This window comes from Tasmannia lanceolata, unplaced genomic scaffold (assembly GCF_043159265.1).
Source record: "Tasmannia lanceolata isolate RefF3 unplaced genomic scaffold, GAP_Taslan_0.1 ptg000008l, whole genome shotgun sequence".
Classification (NCBI taxonomy): domain Eukaryota; kingdom Viridiplantae; phylum Streptophyta; class Magnoliopsida; order Canellales; family Winteraceae; genus Tasmannia; species Tasmannia lanceolata.
The window spans coordinates 22,612,561-22,634,377 of NW_027518685.1; the positions used below are offsets into that span (position 1 = coordinate 22,612,561).

Here is a 21,817-nt window from a genome sequence, read left to right on the forward strand (position 1 = left end):
GAGATTTTAATATAAGAGGTCTACTACAAATCCAAAGAAACCCCCAAACTTATATCTCGATTCATTAGTTAATTATAGATACAGTAGGTCTTGAAATGGAGAATGGGAGATGAGAGTCAAGGATGATACTTAATAGACAAAAAGATAGATGAAAAGGTTGGAGTCGCGTCAGCCCAAACCTAAGGCTTTACACACCATTGGGTTCCAAGGACATCTAGAGAGCAATCATAATAGTTTATTTAATTCATCATAATTTGTCTCCAAGTGGAACTAAAGTCCTTAAATATATAGAACATTGGACTAAGATCAACTAGGACTATTGGCAACTTTATCATGGACTATTAATTACTTGATACATGGACATTGACTAAACAAATAAAATAGAAATTCTAAATAAACTCCTTATAATACCATTCACAAAATAAAAAATAAACTCTTTATAATAATACAGCTCCAACAGAAAAAATACTTAATGTTTACCATTCAAAAAGTAAAAAATAAACTCCTGATAATAATACAACTCTAACAGAAAAAACACTTGATATTTTCGTAATACTTGATTGGCCCCACTTCTATGAGCAATTCACTTAAATGACTCGAGTGACTTTATAACAAAAGACCACTTAATCCTTATAACTAAAGTGTATCTTTTCTTTTCTTTTTTGAACAGTAAAATAATTTCATTAAAAGAGACCGAGAAGGTCAAAGAAAGAGATACAGCAAAAATAGGATACAATGCGAGATTAAGAAACGACAAAATGCCACTGTCTTATTAGAATGGTTGACAATTGCTTCCAGTTCAGGAAAAAAAGGTTGGCAATTACTTACAAGTTCAGGAGTTTTTTTTAACCTATCAAAAAAAATAGTTCAGGAGTTTTTCCGTCCAAACCTCTAGGTAGATGACAATAAATGCTCGAAATATCATTTTTTTTGCAAGAAAAAAATGCTCTCGAAAATATAATAAGTATGATATGACATTCTCCTATATAATAAAAGAAAGATTTAAAGATTAAGCTTCCTCAAACTTTCTCAAAAGCTTCAAGACACGAGCCACGCAAATGCATAAATCCCAGCTATTGTGAAGTTGAACAATATGAATTGTCATGAGCCTACGAAAGAGAGAAAAACCAACCGCCTAAATTATTGTTAGACGCTAACAGGTCCTATAACCAAGTTATACCTTGACAAGGAAAATTGGGGGTCTAAGAAGAGAACTTTCCTGCAGAGCTTAAAAGAAAACTCAAAAATAATTGCAATTCTGAATACTCATAAACACTATAATGCAACTTTTCTGTCGGAAATTAGTAGTGCTGAGTATGATGGTTCCATTAGCAGCTAATGTCAATTAGTCCAAAAGATTCCACGGCACAAAGACTTCAAAAGAAGTTCAATTGAAAATCTGTGTGGACAATGTTTTTCAAATTTTATCATTCTAAAAAAATTCAATTTTTCTAGGAGAGAATTAAGAAAATTAAGAAAAGAAAATGTTTTTTCAATTATCTAAAGAAGAGAATTATGAAAATCCCTAAAGACTAAGAATCACAAGTAAACATCGGTCATGCTAAGGCACAACACCCCCAACAATGATAAAACAAAAATTGAAACCAAAATATTTGACCTAAACTAGAAATAGAGATATCACCCTGGTCACAATAGGAAAAATGTAATAAATAAGCACAAATGGTACCTGTCTTTGAGTGGCCCACAGAGCTTATAATAATCAGGAAAGCCCTGCAATCTTGCATTCTCACGTACAGTGAGGACTCGATCTTGCTCAGGGTGTAAAATCACCTAAAAGAAAAGTTCGAAATTAGTGGACAACTAAAGAATAATTAATCATGAACCACATTTGGAACAAGAAGCTACCTGGTTGTGAGGCTCGGCTCTAGTCACCACAGTCGGCACTGTCTCATCCCACCATAATCGCCCAAAACATCTACGTAAGTTACGCCCAATAAGTTTCATACAAAATAACAAATAAAATTTACGTGATGCAAAAGGCTTCAAAAAGACCTAAACTCACTTCGTAGACTTCCCGTGAAGATGATTCATGGCATAATCTGGAACCTATTTAGAAAAAGAAAGAAAAGGGGAAAATATTACAATTAGCTAAACACAAATGTATTAAATAATGGGAAAAAAACCACTCAATATTGGACTACATCTAAGAACATGTGTCTTCACTACTCTAATCTGACAGCATAAACGAATTGTATTAAACCAAATGATTTCATGGCTGACAAAACAAACAAAGAACACATAAACCATCATTAAAAGGTCATATGGCCAATATAGCCTCATCCAACGAAATTAAAAGCAACAACCCTACTGTAACACCCCACAAACCAAAGATGGGTCGAGAGGAAGCATTGACTTTGACAAGACTGAATCAAAATCCCGTCACTACAAAATACTTCATAAAGGAGCCGGCGATATGGAGTTTAAATGATCAATAGTGTGTGCCTTATAATGAGGTGACAGGTAAATAAAGTCAAACGGTTATTCGACTACATGGAGTTGTCAGATCAGAAGAAGGCCAAGGTAGTGGCCATAAAATTTTAGGCATGGTGGGAACAACTCCAAGCTACTAGATTACATATGGAGAGGTCAAAATTAGTTCGTCGGAAAAGATGAAGAAAGCTTTAAAAGGTACCTACGAATTACAAACCAAACATCCAAACCTTCACGCCAGTAACTAGATCCGTGAAAGAGTATATGATGACTTATATTGCATACAGATCCATTTTAAACTCATTTTCGAGAGACCGAAAATCAGGTCATAGCACGATATGTTTAAGGGATAGGCGTGTAAACTATATATATATATATATATATATATATATATATATATATATATATATATATATATATGAGAATAGAGTTCCTAAGGTGTCACCTCATATAGCTTATATGAGGTGGCGCTTAAAAACATAAGGGGCCTACTTTGTTTGGATGATCCAAAGCATTCATTTGATAGGCCCTCACATAGATAGGGTGTGCCCAAAAAATGAACTTCATAGGATCATCCTAACCCTTCCATTTGTGGAGGTTGAAATGGATGGGTATAAACCTCCATAAATTTTCCTATTTTTAACCTCCATAAATGGAAGGGTTAGGATGATCCTATGGACCTGATTTTTTGTAAGCACCATATCCATCTAAGGGCCTTTCAAATGAGTGGTTTGGATCACTCCAAAAATGTGGGCCCCTTATGTTTTTTGAGCGCCACCTCATATAAGCTATATGAGGTGACACCTTAGGAACTCTATTCTCATATATATATATATATATATATATATATATATATATATATATATATATATATATATATATATATATCAGGAAAAGGATTGTAGGCTCGAGCGTACCAAGCTTATGGTACGCTCCAGTGCCCAATCACATGTGGACCCACTTAGTTAGGATGATCCAAAGCATTCATTTGAAGGCCCTTACATAGATGGGGTGTGTACCAAAAATCAGCTCCATAGGATCATCCTAACTCATCCATTTGTGGAGGGCAAAATGAACTGACCACAAATCTGCCCATTTTTGCCCTCCACTTTTGGAGGGGTTAGAATGATTCAATGGGGCTGATTTTTGGTACACACCCTATCTATGATAGGGCCTTGCAAATGAATGCTTTGGATCACCACAAAAAATGTGGGACCCATGTGATTGGGCACTCCAGCGTACCATAAGCTTGGTACGCTCTAGCATACAATCCTTTTCCTACACACACACACACACACACACACACACACATATTAGAAAAGGGTTCCTGATGTTAACCTCATATAGCTTATATAAGGTGGCGCTCACAAAACATAAGGGACCCACATTGTTAGGATGATCCAAAACATTCATTTGAAAGGCCCCATCATAGATAGGGTGTGTACAAAAAATCAGCTCCATTGGATCATCCTAACCCATCCAAAAGTGGAGGGCAAAATGGATAGACACTTTTTGCCCACAAATCTGCCCATTTTTTCCTCCATTCGGAGGGGTTAGGATGATCCAATGGAGCTGATTTTTGGTACACACCCTATCTATGATGGGGCCGTGCAAATGAATGGTTTGGATCATCCAAACAAAGTGGGCGCCTTATGTTTTGTGAGCGCCACCTCATATAAGCTTATATGAGGTTAACCTCTCTCTCTCTCTCTCTCTCTCTCTCTCTCTCTCTCTCTCTCTCTCTCTCTCTCTCTCTCTCTCTCTCTCTGTGTGTGTGTATATATATAAAGACAGACCCGCCTAAAAGCAATATAATAAAAAAAAAAAAAGACCCGCCTAAAAGCAGACCGACGAGGTCCCACTGAGACGGACAAAACAAGTAAAAAAATCTAAATTAACGGGAAAGAGTCATATGAATCAATGACTGGCGTTTCACCCTGATGAAGCCACATTTGCATAAAAGATCAATCTCCATAACTCCAAATATGATATCGATCATTCTGAATGTCCCTGTACCACCCGCAGAGAGGAACCCCCCAATTTGAACCGCAACCACATGGAAATCTCCTCCAAATCTTCCCTCCATAGACAAATCCTCAAATCAAATCCCCCCTTCCTACTCTATTCACAAAGATTTCATTTCAACTGGAATTTGGATCTCTCTCAATTCGATGATCCAGGATTTGAATTATCTCGTGCTGAAAAAAGCACTAAAATACCTCCTCCACAGGGCCAATGAACTAAAATGATGCCCACTATTTAATCCTTTTTTTTACTATCCCCCCATCAATCCACTCTCGTGATGAGCCTGCCACATATCAACCCGACCAAACTTCTCCCTCGAAAAAAGTCTTCTTACTTCTTGCCTCCTCCACAATAACCTCAACGGCACCATTTCAACCCTTTTTCCTACTCCCACCAGCCCACGCTCTGGAAAGGATTGCATAGCTTCCATTAACGTGCCTAAGCTTGGATCCACAACCCCTTCTCTTGAGCCTCCCCTCTTCCTGCATGGTTTAAATTTCCCTGAAATTTCCCCAAAACGACCGAAATGTTTCCATTTCCATCCCCAATGAAACAAAATATACATGATTTCCTTTCACGTCATTATTTCCCCAAAATTTTGATAGAGATTTCTGAAATTCGACCAAAAAGGTCGGCACGACAAATAAATGGATCAATGTTATTATTTTCATTTCATTTCATTTCATTTATGTAGAGCAGGATATCTGGTAGGCCACATCAATGAACTGCACAGCAAAGTGACTGTATCTTATGAATGGGATGTATAATTGATATGAGACCAATAATACCCCATAACTCTATGTTCTATTGACAAAGTGTAATACCCGACCTCGCCAAGGGTCGGTAATGTAAATAAAGGATTAAATAAAAAAGAAAAAGTGAAATTTCGAGGACGAAATTCTTTTAAGGGGGGTAGAATGTAATGCCCGACCCCACCAAAGATCGGTGAAATTGGTAAAAATATAATTTAATATTAGTCGTAGATTCCTCGATAGAAGATCAATGGTTTAGATCTTCAATTTGAGCCATTCGATCCGTTGGATCCACAATTGGACCCCTAGGACCGTCGATCGAACTCGAGAAGACATCAGATCATGTCACTCGAGCATCGATCCCCTTTGATTTTACAAGATCGGAAGAGTTAATAAATCTATGGACCATATCCAATTATCTTAAAAATAATCACTCAATTTAATCTTGAGATTTTCCATGGAATTGATTTTTCATGGAAAATATCTTTTCAAATCCACATAGGTTGGACAAATTTCCCATAGGGAGAAAGTGTGCCCAATCATGGGATTTGCCTAAATGGTAAATCTCCCATGGTTGACTTTCTTTCCCTCTTTTGGGTAATCATAGATGGCACATAAAACGTTAGGAAAGATATTCAACTTTCAAAATCTAAATTAAAGGAGGGAGATATTCTTTTTAATTTATTTTGGTTATTTTCTTGTAGCACAAATTTGAGACATCAAATCTTGTTCGTTTGACTTGATTTTGGTCTCATGAGATAGGTTTTTCGATTCCTTGTCCAACGGGCCCAAGATCAAGCAATTTGGACATGATTTGATGAAGTTATGGCCCATTTACCATTATGGTATGGGTCGGGATTTGTGTTTTAGGACTCTTTTTAAGCAAGTTTAAAGTTGTTTAATGTTATTTAAATTAGAAAATAAATTAGTAAGATTGTGTATATCTTCCAAATCTTAAAGAGTTGACTTTGCTTTTCTAATTTTAGTAAGCCATGCTAGAACATCATATTTTAGGTTCTTTTTTTTTAACTTAAAACTTAAAATCCTTAGAGGGAAAACCAAAAGGGAAAGCCTACTTAATAAATGAGAAATCACTTAAATCATATATGGGAATTAAGTATCAAAAAGAAAGAAAGAACTCTTGGATTTGAGAGAGAGAGAGAGAGAAGAAAAATAGAAAGACATTGTAAATAACTTAACTTACGCTTTGTAAATAACTTAACTTAAGCTCTCCCCTTAGGTTGGAAAATAGAGAGAGGGATAGAAAGAAAAGAGAAAAGAAAGAGAGGATGAGCAGAGGAAAAGTGGAGGTTTGGGCATGAAGCTTGACCTTAGAAGCAGGAATCGTGCACATAGGTACCGCTCCCATGTGAGAACCGCGATTCCACGCTCCTCCCTAAGGAGCGACTAAGGACCGCGCCCCCAAATAGAGCTCGGAACAGAAAAGCTCGAAATAGAAAAGAAACACAGAAAGAAAAAACCTAGAGCTTATGAAAGATTTTTCAAAAAAGAAATAGAGACAAAACTAAAAACAAAAGACTTGGGCAGATCGGTTAAGAATCTGGCCTTGTGGAGCTCAAAATCTCTTATGTTTAGATGTTCTGCAGAAGGTTATTGAATCTTCATCACAAATGGTGCTCCAAAACTCATATTGCTCGAAGGAAGGCGATTGAATCCTCCCCACTGCACGCGAAAGCCCCTTCCATCTCTTCCCAACGCCTTACCTATTCCCAACGAGTTAATGGCGGCCATGTAGTTTAGGGTTCTTTCAATTTTACATTTCCTAAAAAGCTAGGGTTCTTTCATTTTTACATTTCCTAAAAAGCCAGGTACATGTATAACAATAACATGTTACCCTTCTCCATAAATGAAAATAGAAATTTCTGGAAAAGGGTGTTTTTGTAAATGCAATAAAGCCCCCTCGTTGAAGGTGATGTTTTTGAATTTTTTATTGGGAAATGATATTTTAGCCTCTTTGTTTACTTGGGACAGCCCCCTATAGTGTATTTATGACTACAAGCACTCGAGGGGGCTGTCCCTAGTAAAAAAAGGGGCCGACTATGTCACTTACCTTCTTGATTTCCTAATCTCTTTCCTCTTTATGGTTCGAATAAAATATTAGTTCCATTTCTTCTCCTCCTATTAAGAATGATATTTGGCACTCCCTTAATTTGATAAGGGCACTCATTATTTTTTAAACATGCTTATTAAATAATAATGTATTATAGGCATTTGGGAATTGTAAAAATAAATGAATCACATCTATTATTATAATCTCAGCCATCTACTTTCGTGTGAATGACTGAGATTAGTCTAACTTAAAATCAAATTTTCTAATCCCAGCCATTCACGGCTTATTTTAAGGGCGGTGATAAGTTCTCACAATCAGTACTCTCTCTATCTCAACACAAAACCTTGATGGGGCCCAACAATTGAATGGTTTAGATCTATGAGCAATGCAACCATTCATTAGTTGGTCCTAGACAAAAATAGGCCTTGCCCATAAAATCTTCTCCATAGGACGATCCTAACGATCCGATGTGTAGACAAACAACGACACCATATATATAAACCTCTACAAATCGAAGGGTTAGGATCTTCTTATGGAGATTATTTTTGGGGAAATGCCTATTTACATCAAGACCTAATAAATGAACGGTTTGGATCTTCAAACAACATGAGCCCTAATGAATTTTCTAATAAATACTTCTGTATGGTGTCTGTATGTACGTGCACATATTCTTTTTTAGTAGGGCCTACCTAGCTCAAAGTTCTAGACCATCAATTGTTGAGGCCCACCATAAATATTACATAGGCGCTCCCATGGCACTCTTCTAGACCCCACGCTTCCCCGCTCCCGCCCCCGCTTCGTGCTTCTAAGGGCTTGACCTTGTATGGCTTGAACTTCTTCAACATTCAACTCATCTAGTAAGTACCCTTGATCTTGTATGATTTCTTTCCAACAACACTATGCACATAGGTTTATACCCTAGAGTTTTACTGTATGTCTTCTCCAACAAGACTATGTTTATACACTAAAGATTTTGTGTATGCCTTTTCCAACAATCACTATTCATATGGGTTTATACACCAAAGTTTTCATGCATGTCTTTTCAACAGCACAATGTATATAGGTTCATACACCCAAGTTTTCATGTATGTCTTTTTCAACAACACTCTGTATATAGATTTATACAACAAAGATTTCGTGCATGTCTTTTTCAACAGCACTATGTTTATATAAGTCAATACACCAACGAATTCGTGCATGTTCTTTTCCAACAGAACTGTCTATATACATAAGCTTATTTGCCAAGATTTTCATATATGTTTCCATTTTCATCAGTACCATGTATTCAACAAGTTTTCGTGCATATTTCCATTTCCTCAATACTAAGTAAATAGATGTGCAAATCGATTTTTTTTTTGTATTGTCCATTTCAACAGTACCATACAGATAGCTATTCAAATAGATTTGTGTGTATAACCCTATTTGACCAATCCTATGTAAATAGGTGTGCAAATTGATTTTTATGTATAATTTCTATTTCTTCCATACTATATAAATACCCTTCAAAATGAGTTCTATGTATGTTTTGTATCTCATCAGTTGTGTACGCATAGATCTCTTTAAATGATTCTTGGTGTAAGATTGTTATCTCATCATTTGTATGCGCATAGATCCTTACAAATAATTTCGTATATGTTTTGTACCTCACCAGTACTATGTGCATAGACCCTTCAACATGAGTTTTGTGTATGATTTATAACTTATCTGTTCTATGCTTATGGACTCTTTAAATAATTTTCGCAAATATTTCATATCTCAACAGTTCTTTATGTGTGAGACTCCCCAAATGATTTTTGTGTTCTCACCCGAAAAATGGGACAGCGGCGTCCTATGTTTGTATGAGTGACTGCATCCCAAAAACGAGACATCAGTTTAGTATGTTTGTGTGCGTGCTTTATGCCCAAACACAGGGCAGCAACTAGCATTCTCGGTGTGCGTGCTTTTCGCCCAAAAACCGGGCAGCTCGTAGCATTGTCTACGTGTGTTGGTGCCCCAAAACAGGGCAGCAGTTAGTAGTGCATGTGTGTAGACTTGTGTGCCCAAAACAGGGCCGCAATTGTTGTCTTGTGTGCATACCTTGCGTGCCAAAAAAAAATAGGGCAGTGGTTGTGTTCCGTGCATGTGCATTGTTGTCCCCCAAAAAAATGGGATTGCACTATGTAAAAAGTGTGTGAGTGTTTGGAAAACTTAAAACCTAAATTAATTGACACTGTTACGCTCTATGATTGACTTTGGGACTGTTTCACTCTCCCTAACAGGGACCTCTCTATTCGCCCTCTTTCGTAAGTTAAAAGGCCGGTGACAGCTAAACCTAAACTTTGTATGGTTTTCAATAAGGGAAGTAGGTGCAATAATGTAACTTCTTTGAATGGTAACATGTCACATCCCTAGACCTGATAAAATGTTACACCACATTCACTTATTATTCTTGTAGCATATTATAATTGGAAACCTATTAGTTCTCTTATTGAAATGTAATGATATACGTGTTGTACGATAACGGATTCTATTGATAAAAAATGAAGGAAATTATTGCTATGTCATCAATCCTTGGAAAGGTAAGAAATATTACATGAGCAAGGTTAATGGGATGGATGATGGGAGGCCATTGAGCTAATCCCCGGATATTTAGACGACAAGGGTGGTGGGCGCAACCCCTTGTCAATGTAGAATCCTCTAAAACCAAGAGTCCATGAGGCGGTAGGGTCTACCGTAACAAGTTATCACGGCCACTATCTTTGGACGGGGAAGTGGGCAATCCGTGCAGGCAAAGGTAACATGCTATGGGAGCTGGAGTACCTTGGATAGCCGTCCCATATTTCATGCATATTTCCCACAGTTTATCTACTTTTCTTGTCACTCTTATTCCTATTATCATATTTATCCTCTTGAGCCTTATTCCTATTTATTCCATACGGTCATTCTGTTCAGTAGACTATGTTACAGCTTCACTCTTTTATTGATCTCTATACTTGTTTGGGTAGCTGGATGACTCTGCTAGATCATTGTATCTAATGTTGTTATATATATCTCAGGTTTCGCGATAGTGGATGACGAAATTAATGTAGATGGGGAGACCTAAATGGAGCGCGCAAGGACAAGGAAAAGTGTTATGAGTGGAATGACGGGCCACGTCATTCTTCTAGATTATTTCCTTATGATGATCAAGGGGTTGATGTTGGAGTTAGGATTTTAAGAAAGAAAAATGGATTTGTTTTTCTTAATTCTTTGGTTATATCTAATTTCCACAAAATATATTTAATATTTATTTATTGAGTTAGCTTGTTTCCTTTTGTGGTAGCGATTCGGATTTTGGGATTGAAATAAAAAAAATTGCCCCAAAAAAATCTGGGTCGTTACACAGAGAGTTGGGGTCCTTAGAGGGGAGACTGGCCATTGTACTTTCTTATACTTTGTTACATTGTATTTTATTGACTTTACTATTCTAGACATGTTCCGCGTATGCTACTAGGTGTTTGATGTAATTAAGCCATTATGGATGGGTTTTTTTTTTTTTTTTGCATAGGTGGTTTCTAGGCATGTATTTGTGTTTATTCTAGCATTTCCCAAAGTTTCATCTTAATATTTCATCATTTGCATATGTTTTTTTTAATATTAAAAAAATTCATCAAATGTATATGCTTCCATAAGTTTTCGTGACTTTACAAGATTTCCAAAGAAATCGAAATGTTTTTGTTTCCGTGCCTGCTGAAACCAATTCCGAAACCGAAATCTAAAACCTTGTTTCCCTGCAGGTCAATTCTTTGTCTGGCTCCAATGAATTTGACAAGACATCAGTATATCACTTTGGCTCCAACATTTCTTACACTCTACATGTCGCCTTGAAGACAATTTTTTTTATCCAATGCCTAGAGCACACCCAATCTCCCACTAAGCCCTTGCTATATTACCATTAAAAAAAGCCCTTAGCTACTAGGTCCTTAGCCCTTTCTAACTTGTGTCCCTCCATAGAGCTCACCTTCTCATTTTCTTCTTCATTAGGTGATCAATCCCTTAGGTTGAAGAGTATAAATTAGGAATTTTTCTAAGTTGCAACCCATCGAGACCACATCTATCGCAGTCGAATTGGTGATGAAAGTGGGCATTCGGCTTGAAGAGTAGTCATTAGATGTGATGCTTTTGGAATAAGTAGCTATAGAGGCCATTTATGTAACGACCCAGTTTTCAAGACTCAGGTTGCTAAGGAACAAAACAGCTAAAATCCCAATTTTTTTAAAAAACCATTCAATAAACGAAGAGGAAACAACAAGAAAATTAAATAATGAAAAATCTTACCATATATTTGATCCACAGTAATTAAAATATGGGAAAATTATTAAAAAAATGCAAAGTTTTGCTGAAATTACGAGTCAAGGACAAACTTTTCAAAATCCTAAGAGGGGCTGTCAGGTACGGTCAGATATGTTTTAGGACAAGAATACCCTTCTTGCTTTTTCCTCCACCTTTTAGGCACAGATCTCAGTGCCATTTCACCTACCCTTTTCACTTTTTATCTTCTTCTTCCCCAAGTATTCCAAACGGTAAAACTCCATACCCATTGCCATTGTCATTAGAAAAAAATTCCATTGCCATTAGGAAATAAACTCCATTGGTTCTCTTTATTTTGCTTTGGATAATAAACCTATGCTCTGGTATGTCCATTGTCCTCCATTTTGCTTTGGATAATAATGGAACCACTCTTTCCATATTTGGCAGGTGATATACATGTGGACAATGATAATATATTTATGTGGTGGTATCAGTATTTTAGACCATGAACTACTATAATTCTTCTTTTGGAACCACAATTTTGATTTTGGCAGCACCTTTTTAAATCTTGAAACCACTATCTTGGAAACGGAACCACTATTTCTGACTTAGGAACTGCTCTTTTCATACTGGAACCACTCTTTGGGTGTGTCACGTCATATAGCTGATATGAGGTGGCGATCACAAAACATAAGGGGCCCACATTTTTGGGGTGATCCAAACCACTCATTTGAAAGGCCCTTAGATGGATATGGTGCCTACAAAAAATCAGGTCCATAGGATCATCCTAACCCTTCCATTTATGGAGGTTAAAAATGGGCAGATTTATGGAGGTTTATACCCATCCATTTCAACCTCCACAAATGGAAGGGTTATGATGATCCTATGAAGTTGATTTTTTGGGCACACCCTATCTATGTGAGGGCCTATCAAATGAATGCTTTGGATCATCCAAACAAAGTGGGCCCCTTATGTTTTTAAGTGCCACCTCATATAAGCTATATGAGGTGACACCTTAGGAACTCTATTCTCATACACACACACACACACACACACACACACACACACACACACACACACACATACACTAGTAAAAAGCCCCGTGTGATGCACGGGCTGACAAAGAACTGTACGGACCTCATCATAGGTTGATCCAAACCGTCCAAGTGATGAAACACAACATCAATAGGTTGTGCCCGTAAAGTCATTTCTATAGGCTGATCCTAGCCCTCCAATCTATAGAGATTTCCATAATTAAAAAAGCATAAAGGAGGGGGGTAGGATTGAAATTATGTGGCTTTAATGGGTGCCTTTGTTAAAAAGCATAAAGGAGGGGGTAGGATTGAAAATATGTGGGTTGAATAGGTGCATTTGTTAAAAAAAAGTCAAAAAAAGTGATGCATAATTCTCATAGAATTTTGGGAGAAATTCAAATAATTCTCTCCTTTTCTCTTCTGCTATATATATATATATATATATATATATATATATATATATATATAGAGAGAGAGAGAGAGAGGGAGAGAGAGTACAGACAACCAAAACAAAAAAAAATCATTTAATACTTAAAAGGCATTGTTGAGACTGAGAATACCTTTTATTTGATTAATTTCACTTTATATGTAAGTATTGACTTGATAAAACTATACAAAATTATTTCAATTAATATGAAAGTACTGACTTAATGAGATAATACACAATCATTTAATATAATGGTTACCGACTTGTAGAAAAATTAAATTTCAAAATATTTGACATGTGTGTGTGACCTGAAAAAAAAATAATCTATCTCATATATATATATATATATATATACATTAAAGCAGGAGTAAATGCTAAGTTACTGAGTAGGACTAAGACAGAATATATAGAATGCAACTTTAGTAAAGTAAGGAGGCGGGATGAGGATGTAGTAAATATGACTGGACAGGAGATACCAAAGAGGGATATCTTTCCCTATCTTGATTCAATTCTACATAAGGAATGAGAGATTGAAGAGGATGTTAACCATAGAATAAGAGCAGGTTGGTTGAAGGGGAAGCTTGCCTCAGGAGTTCTGTGCGACCATAAAATCCCTACCAAGTTGAAGGGAAAGTTTTATAAGACAATTGTGAGGCCATCCATGCTATACCTTATTGTTTGAGGAAAGAAGAGATATTGACGAAAATCTAGTGGGACCCACAAATTTTATGCGCATACTCCCTAATTGGGAGTGTGCGACAAAAATATAGAGAGGGCTTGTAAAATCGCAAATTCCAAAAATTCAATTCTCAACTTAATTTTATGAGGTACCTAAAATACCCTTGTCTCTTTTAAAGTAGTACAATAACGAGGGTTAGATTAGTCTCATCTATTTCGTTAAATTTAGGGTGCCATTAACAAAATTTAGCACACAAATACCCAAAATAAATTTCGGTTGTTACAATTTATAACTTGCATTCATCTCTTTTGGGTTTAGAGTTTATGCGGCCCTCTTGTAGAAAAGGTCTTTTGGGTTTAGAGTCTATCGCATTCTTCTCTTTTGGGTTTAAAAGTGTTTCAAAAAAAAAATTTAAAAGTAGGTAGAAAAGGTCTAGGGTTTTGTGTCTACGGAAAGTGCTTTGGAGGTAAAAAAAAAAGAAAGAAAAAACTTTCTATTATCTAAAACAATACTTTTTGCTGAGATTTTGATTAATTACATGATTTGAAGTTTATGCCAGTCGGTGTTATTTTCCCTCTGAACAATATCATATCCTAATCTCCATCTTGTCTTTTACTATGCTATGTGCTTGGATTCGTTTCAGGTGTGAATTTGAATTTGCAACTTGTGGTTTTTATTTTATTCTTGTTGCACCACAATAGGTATCATAGCATGTTAAACCCCACACTAAATTTGAACAAAGAGAAAATTCGTGATTTAAAGGAAAAAGCATCCATACGAATGTGTAAAGTGGAATATGGAGTACCCAATTACAAACAACATGCAAACTCATGCATTGGCACAAAACCAGAAACAAAAAATGCACTTACCAATGGTTTTCCAGAAGGTAATAGTACCCTTTCCATTGTTGGATCCCACGCAACAATATTGTCAGCTCCAACAATAACACCAGGAAGGTCCCTAAAATTTGCTCCCTATAGAATCAGGAAACAGATTTAGGAATAAGAGAATAATGCAGTAAATTTAGAAAAAAATGAAGAATGATTTCTAACTAGCTAACCTTTCTCCGTGGGATTCGACAAACTCGATCGTAATCATCCTCATTTAATTTAAGAGGGCAGTGATCATATAGTACAGATTTTTGTGTATTTTTCATATCATGGGATGTTGAATTTATCATATCTGGAGATTAAAACAGGATATTATATCAGGACTAGGTCCCCCAATAAGCATTATGTACATCCACAACTGTTAGTTGATTTTAAAAACAATATTGCAAGTTACTAACAGTGTGTATTGTTGCTAACGAAATAACAATAGTGCATGGGACAAATGTAGAGGAGATAGGTAGGCTGAATAGAAATAATACCAAAAAAGATGTAGCAGTAGTAACTAAGGAAAGAAAGAACGGATGCAGCACTATGATACCAAATCGATCTCTCGCTGGGCTCAAGCAAGAGGTTACTGGTAGGAATCAGATTAAAACAAGCGGCGGAAGTTATAAGAGAGGGCTGAATAGCCAAGCCCAAACCATTGTTTGGAGATTCGCTGATGAGGTGGGGGCACATGGAACCTTAACTAGGTGATGATGAACATAGTGAAGCGAAGTAAAGATAAGAGGGCTAGCGGACTGCTTGTGCAATATAGTCCACGAATTATTGGTGCACTACAGTTAATACAGTCCACAGACTTTTGTCCAGAATAAAGAACCCAATCAGCGTGGGGCCGGACTAGGAGAATTAGTTTAGTTGTAGTTATCATTGTCTATAGTATATATTTATTTCTTTTAAATATTATCAGCTTTATTAGTTGAACAAGTGTAAGTTGTTTTATTTTGTTAGGAGTCTATCATAGGGAATGCGTGAGGCTGCTATCGGTATGCAACGGCCTTCTTTGGGCCATCAAAAAAATAATGAAGCTCTTTGGAGCATTGTTGCATCATGCTATTTGCAGTCGTGGGAGTGTGAGGCCTTCATCTTGTTGTGATGTCTAGAGACATCACTAAAGTGATTCTAACGATTGATTGATCTCTTTCTTCATTAATAAAGGTATTATTCTGCTGCCACTTTCATTCTATTTCCAGTCAGTTTAGTGGTTGAATCTGTTTTTCTGTCAAAAGTTCCAATCTCTCATATTCTTTCCTTCCTACACCGTTCGACCTCTACCTTTCACCATCTTCTTCAACCCAAACCTTGTTAAACCCCTGACCTAATCCATCTGTTCAGTCCTTTGTGTCCTAAACCCTATGTGCAAAACCTATGGCTTTAAAAATGTTTTCTTACCATTCAACCCCTAAATAGTTGTCCTTTCTTAGCCCTTAAATCTACCCTGAGATTTCCCCATTGAATCCTTCAATCTTTTTTTGAAGGTATACCCTATTGAATCAACCTTTATATAAAACTAGCCATAACAACATTTAAATGGAATTTTGCTGCCTTTTCCCTTTGGTTATGATCAGTATTACACATTTTACAAGCCTAATGTCCGTTTACTCTTTCACATGTAAAACATGCATACTGTTTAACCAAGATGTGGAAATTTGAATTTAAGGCATGGAAAAGCAACTATATGGAGAATCATGCAGTTCATTACGGGTGAAAATCAAAAGAAAGATAAAAGGAGAGAAGCAAATATAAATGAACATATTAGAAAATCAACTTCTTTTCCTACACTATACCAACTTACTAGAATAATTAGAAATCAAATGCGAGTAAACTAAAAGTCTATAACCCCAACAAGAACTAAAACACAGACTACTGTTAACAAGGTCATTACTTCTGGGATTCTAATGGTTTGGAAACTAGTAGAAGCCTCCTAAACCTAATCTTTCCAACACCAGCTCGTAGTATTCCTTTTTCTCAGGCTTTGTACTCACAGCAGGATTCTTCTCAGCTTGTTTTCACCTTAAAAAAGATCTCCAACTTACATTTAAAGTTCAAATAACCCCATAATGGACGTACAGTTATTGCAAGATTGGGAGTTTTGTTGTCATTATCAATTGCCTAAAAATTACACTAAAATACCCAATATTTTTCATAGTGTAGAGCCATCTGCTGACATTGGCATTGTATCAAGATGGGGTCACGGTGACATCATAACTTAGTGAGATTTCAACCTTCTTCTTAATTCTACATTTTTTATGTTTCTTAGGTTTTAGTGAAGTGGTTTATCAACCTTGCTGGGTGTGCTTAAATTGTGGGCCATGCAAAGTTATATCTGGGGATTATTTTACCGCTGCATCAGTCCCTTGCAGTTTGGAGAAACTCTTCCTAGAGTCTAAAACATCAACACCCCTTTGACCCATCAATGTTTGGTAGCTCATCTCCGTTCATCCATGTAGCTTCGGTTTTCGCTTTGCCTTTCTATAGGACTTGTCACTTTGGGAAGTCTACCATCATAGATGTAGAGAAGAAGCAGAGACAGAAGGAAGGAAGGAAGGAAGGAAGGAAGGAAGGGGGAAGACGAGAAGAAAAAGATGAGAAAAGAGAATAAGAGGAGCGAAGAGAGATTCCGTAGGGGTTAGTTCTCTTCCCAGCCCACGATTCAATATATAGCTTTCACTTTAAAAGACATTACAAAGAGCTCCCTATGGCTATCTGATGATGGGCCCTATCAACATACACATCAATAACAAATTAAATATAAGATACCTTAAGTTATGGTGGGCCCTATCTTCAACCTTATCTGATTCTTTAATTATATGAACTCACATAGTCGAGAAACTACATTTCTTTTCTTACTAGATTTCTTCCAACAAATAAACAATAGGCAATGCTTAATTGTCCATCTGAAGGTGATGCTACCCAATCTGCATCTAAAAAATTTTCCACATTTAAGTGACTATATCTCTTGAATACAAGCCATTTTCCAAGTGCTGCCTTGAGATACCTTTGAATACGTCAAACAACTTCCCACTGATGCACACTAGGGCTTTGCATGAACAGCCCAGTAATGCTTCCGGAAAATAAGATATCAGATGCTTAGTCATGAGATAGATAAGTTTCCCAACAATCCATTGATATCGAGCAGGATCTTCCACCAATTTTCCCTTGTCCTTGATCAATTTAATATTGGAAACCATAGGAATGTGGATAGGATTTGCCCCCAGCACACTAGTCTCAAACAGAAGATCAATAACATACTTCTTTTGGGACAGATTGATGCCAAATTTTGGCCTTGCCATAATCATAAGAAAGTACCGTAAAAGTCCTAAACTCCTAATGGACTTTTATAGTGTATACAGCTAACCTTTATAGTGTATACAGCTAAAATCCCATTGACCTAGAGGCTCAATCCATGCAAAAGCCAACCTTTATAGTGTATACAGCTAAAATCACGATCCTACTATCTTGTCTCCAAACAAATACAAAGTGATCTACATGGATACTGCAAAAACTAACCTTGATAGCAGTTGAGCTGAACTTAACCCTGCACAGGCGAGACTTCTTGAAACCATATATCACCTTTCGGAGCTTACAGACCTTTCCTGACTTCCCTTGAGCAACATAATCTAAAGGTTGATCCATATAAACCTCTTCCCGAAGATTGTAGTGGAGATCATCATGACTCCCACAACGCAACATACCCAAAGTACATACTAAAAGGTCGTGGATCCCTTGTCTAACTTATTGATTCCAATGGAAGTGGATCGTAATCTGATATAGATTTTGAAATAAATGTTTGGCTAACTTGAGAGCAGTATTATCCCATTCTTTGGAAATGAAGCCTACTCATTATTAGCTCTGCTTGATTGTTGGCACATGCATACCTATACCTTTGTAGGTTTAGGTCCACAAGTTTGCTGCTTTGGATGAAATCTGAAACTTTCCTCATGTTGATCGCAATTCTTTCTCATGTGGGAATGGATACTCTTGAAGGCTACTCCTACTGCCCGTGGTCCTTTCCAACAGTTGTGAATTTCTTGTAGTTCTCGCCACAGATTGCTACTCAATCTAGGATTTTTTCAGTCTGTGCACAGGTGTTAAACATCTGACTAAAGCAATCCTCGAAGTTCAACATTTCAAAAGAAAGAGTAAACTCCCCATTTCGTTCTCCACCATTCGTAACGTGACTTTCCTTCCAAATGACAATAATACCTACTGCTGATCCTTTTGCTGGTACAAACGACCATTTTCTATCATTGATTCCTGATATCTGATTAATCTCACTTTTTTATACTTGCTGCAATTTGGATTCAACAATAAAGAGAATGTCCCGCCTCATTATTACCAAATCATGGATTGCTCTCTTCTTTTCATCAGTTCCTATGACCCTAATACTTCACATTATTATCTTCATGGTTTACTGATTTGATTAATTGATTCTCCTCCCCTCCTTCGGTTACCTCCATTCCTATCAATCATCTATTGTCTGGCGATATATCAGACATTAGACTTCTTAATTCTCTCTTGCCTTTTCCTTTGGATTTGAAGATCGTATCAGATGATGCCCCTTGTGGAGGCAGATCTCTTTCAATTTCAGCGGCCATTTTCCATGCCCGCTCATTCTTGCAAATTACTCCAAGGTTGTCGCTTATCTCCATCATTCTGCCCTTCTCACGCCTTGAGCCCGTGACCCGACTCCCCTGGTCACTTCTCCTAGATATCTACACTTTGTCGAAACCAAGGTTACCTGGAACGCGGTTCGTTCTGGTACGTGGTACGGGAATGGGTACGGGGTTCGATGGTAGCCCGGTACGCGGTACGATGAGGGTAGGCTGTTCGCTATTTTGGCTCTCGTGTCGAATTGGAGCGCAAATCTAGGTCGCTCTGGTACTATATGTATATAATTTCTTATATATATTTTTACAAGAATATCATTCTATAGTCCATACTACATACATTTAATAAACAAAACCTAGAGCCTCGTATATGCCATTCATATATTTTCAAAATGAAAATTCCAGTTCCAATCCAATCCATAATATATAAAATTTGAAATTTGATGATCTCCAAATATCACTAAATTAAGTACCAACATATATTGCATTCTCAATCTTAAGTGAAAGCAAATAGAAAATAACTACTCAGATCTGAAATAAAAACCTAAAAACATGAAAAAACTAATAAACTACTGTGCAGCTCTCTTTCCCTAGTACACCGAGTGTTACCTCTCTCTATACATCTCTCCCTTTCCTATGGATCGCTCGGGTCGCCAGTTTTGGCGATCCGGATCGCAAATGACCCACGTTTCGGGTCGGTGACCCCGGATCGTGGGTCGAAGGATGGGAGGGCGATCCCGGTAACATTGGTCGAAACTGAATTGCCCTCTGACATTTCCTTGTTAGATTCTCCTCTCCTGTCTTCATGACCTAGGAGCAGATCCCATTGTCTGCCATACTTCCCTCTTCACGTGGTATTGATTGGTCAAGAGTTCACCTTCGACTTTCCTCTTCAGGATCAACAACCCGGTGCATGTGATTCCTCTGATGCACGGTCTTTTATTGATTGTTCACAGCAATATTAATTAAAATGAGTCCAAGGACCTATATTACATAAGACATCCTTGCAATCACAAGTTGCCCAAGCCATTCAAAAAGGAAAATGGATAAAATTCTCCCAATAACAAACGGTGTTGTAATGATTCACATGATGAAATAAACTCTTCTTTCAAATTTGCTATAAAGTTGTAACGACTAACGAGTATATAATATATTAGATTAACTTAGAGGTAACACATAATACTTGAAAAGCATTACAATCAATTTAGCGAGATGATCCCCCCCCCCCCGCGCGCGCCAAGGATAATGTGCCTCCCTTTTAATGTGAATTGTGGGCAAAATTTAACACTTTTTGACGTCAAATCACATTAAAAGGGTGGCGCATTATCCTAAGAGGGGGGAGGGGACTTGAAAATCTCATCTCCCTCAATTTAAACTCATATTACAAAACCACTATATACATAAAATAATAAGACTGGTTTCGGGCCGTCCTGGAGGAAGTGGATCAGAGCACTGATATCAGCCAGCTCCTTCTCAGTAATCACTAATGGCTCAACAGAAGGATTCCTCAAAGCATCAAGGGGGATCCGCCAGGGGGACCGATTGGCACCGTATCCGTTCATCATGGTTGTTGAGGCACTTAGTCTGATGTTGACAAAAGCAAATAGAATGGGGTTGATTGGAGCACTTCGAGTGGGACCCTTAGCTGAAGAGATAACCCACCTTCAATTCGCAAATGACACATTAGTCTTCCTGCAGTACACCCCTCAGGCTAGGGATCTCTTGGGTGTACCCTCAATCTAGCAGCACTCTCCTCTCTGGATGGCACACATGGCCTTTTGGAGAAATGAGGAGAAATCTCTGGGCAACGACCCCATACGCCATAGTAGGGAATATCTGGAAAGAACGTAACAGACGCATTTTTCAGGAGAAGAGTAGAACTGTGGCTCGTATTGCTTTGGATATCAAGATTGAAACGATTTTCTAGACAAGGGCAAAGAAACAAACTCCTTACGAGATGGGCGAGCTGATAAGGAACTGGTGGTCAGTAATTTGGGACAGAACTATCCGATCCAAACCCAAACCCAAATGAACGAGCCCGCCTACAGGGTGGTTGAAATTGAACTTTGATGACAGTTCTTTGGGAATCCTGGATGGGCAGGAGTTGGAGTAATTAGAAACTCCTCTGGATCAATTGTTATGACGTATTCGGGACCCTGTGGAACATGTGACGCTAACGAGGCTGAGATTAGAGCATTACTTTTTGGTCTAAGGTGGGCGTCTGATCATGACCAACGTCCTCTTATAGTGGAAGGCGACTCCTCAAATACAGTGGCCTGGGTTTCCGAATCATAAAAGGGACCTTGGAGATTGCATGAGATGGCTAACACTCTAGCTAAAGCAGGAGCCGATCGGGAGGACTTTGAAATAGTATCATACTTGTAATCAGCGCATTCCATCAAGGAAGAATATTGCAGTCCTAACCTCTGGAAGGTTGCTTTTTCCCTTTTCAAAAACATCGGATAGGTCCGGTGTTCTACTAATATTTGTAACAACAAGCTGGGACCACAGGTCCCGAATGCTTTTTCAATATTAATGAAAATTGTCATTTTAAAAAAAAAATACAATAATAAGAGAATAAAAAGGTTCAACTACTTGTAAACCAAATA

At 37.4% G+C, this 21,817-nt stretch overlaps 1 protein-coding gene across 2 annotated transcripts in view; it reads right to left on the reverse strand.

The window, feature by feature from the left end:
- Nucleotides 1-21,817, reverse strand: part of LOC143884836 (DNA (cytosine-5)-methyltransferase CMT3-like) — a 68,016-nt gene that overhangs the window by 1,659 nt on the left and 44,540 nt on the right. For both annotated transcript variants that reach the window (XM_077388648.1, XM_077388649.1), the window contains exons 16-20: nt 14,769-14,890; nt 14,578-14,682; nt 2,024-2,067; nt 1,867-1,936; nt 1,688-1,791 (exon numbers count right to left, since the gene is read on the reverse strand). In XM_077388648.1, the coding sequence (XP_077244763.1) occupies nt 1,688-1,791; nt 1,867-1,936; nt 2,024-2,067; nt 14,578-14,682; nt 14,769-14,890 (445 nt within the window). The remainder of the gene's footprint in view (nt 1-1,687; nt 1,792-1,866; nt 1,937-2,023; nt 2,068-14,577; nt 14,683-14,768; nt 14,891-21,817) is intronic.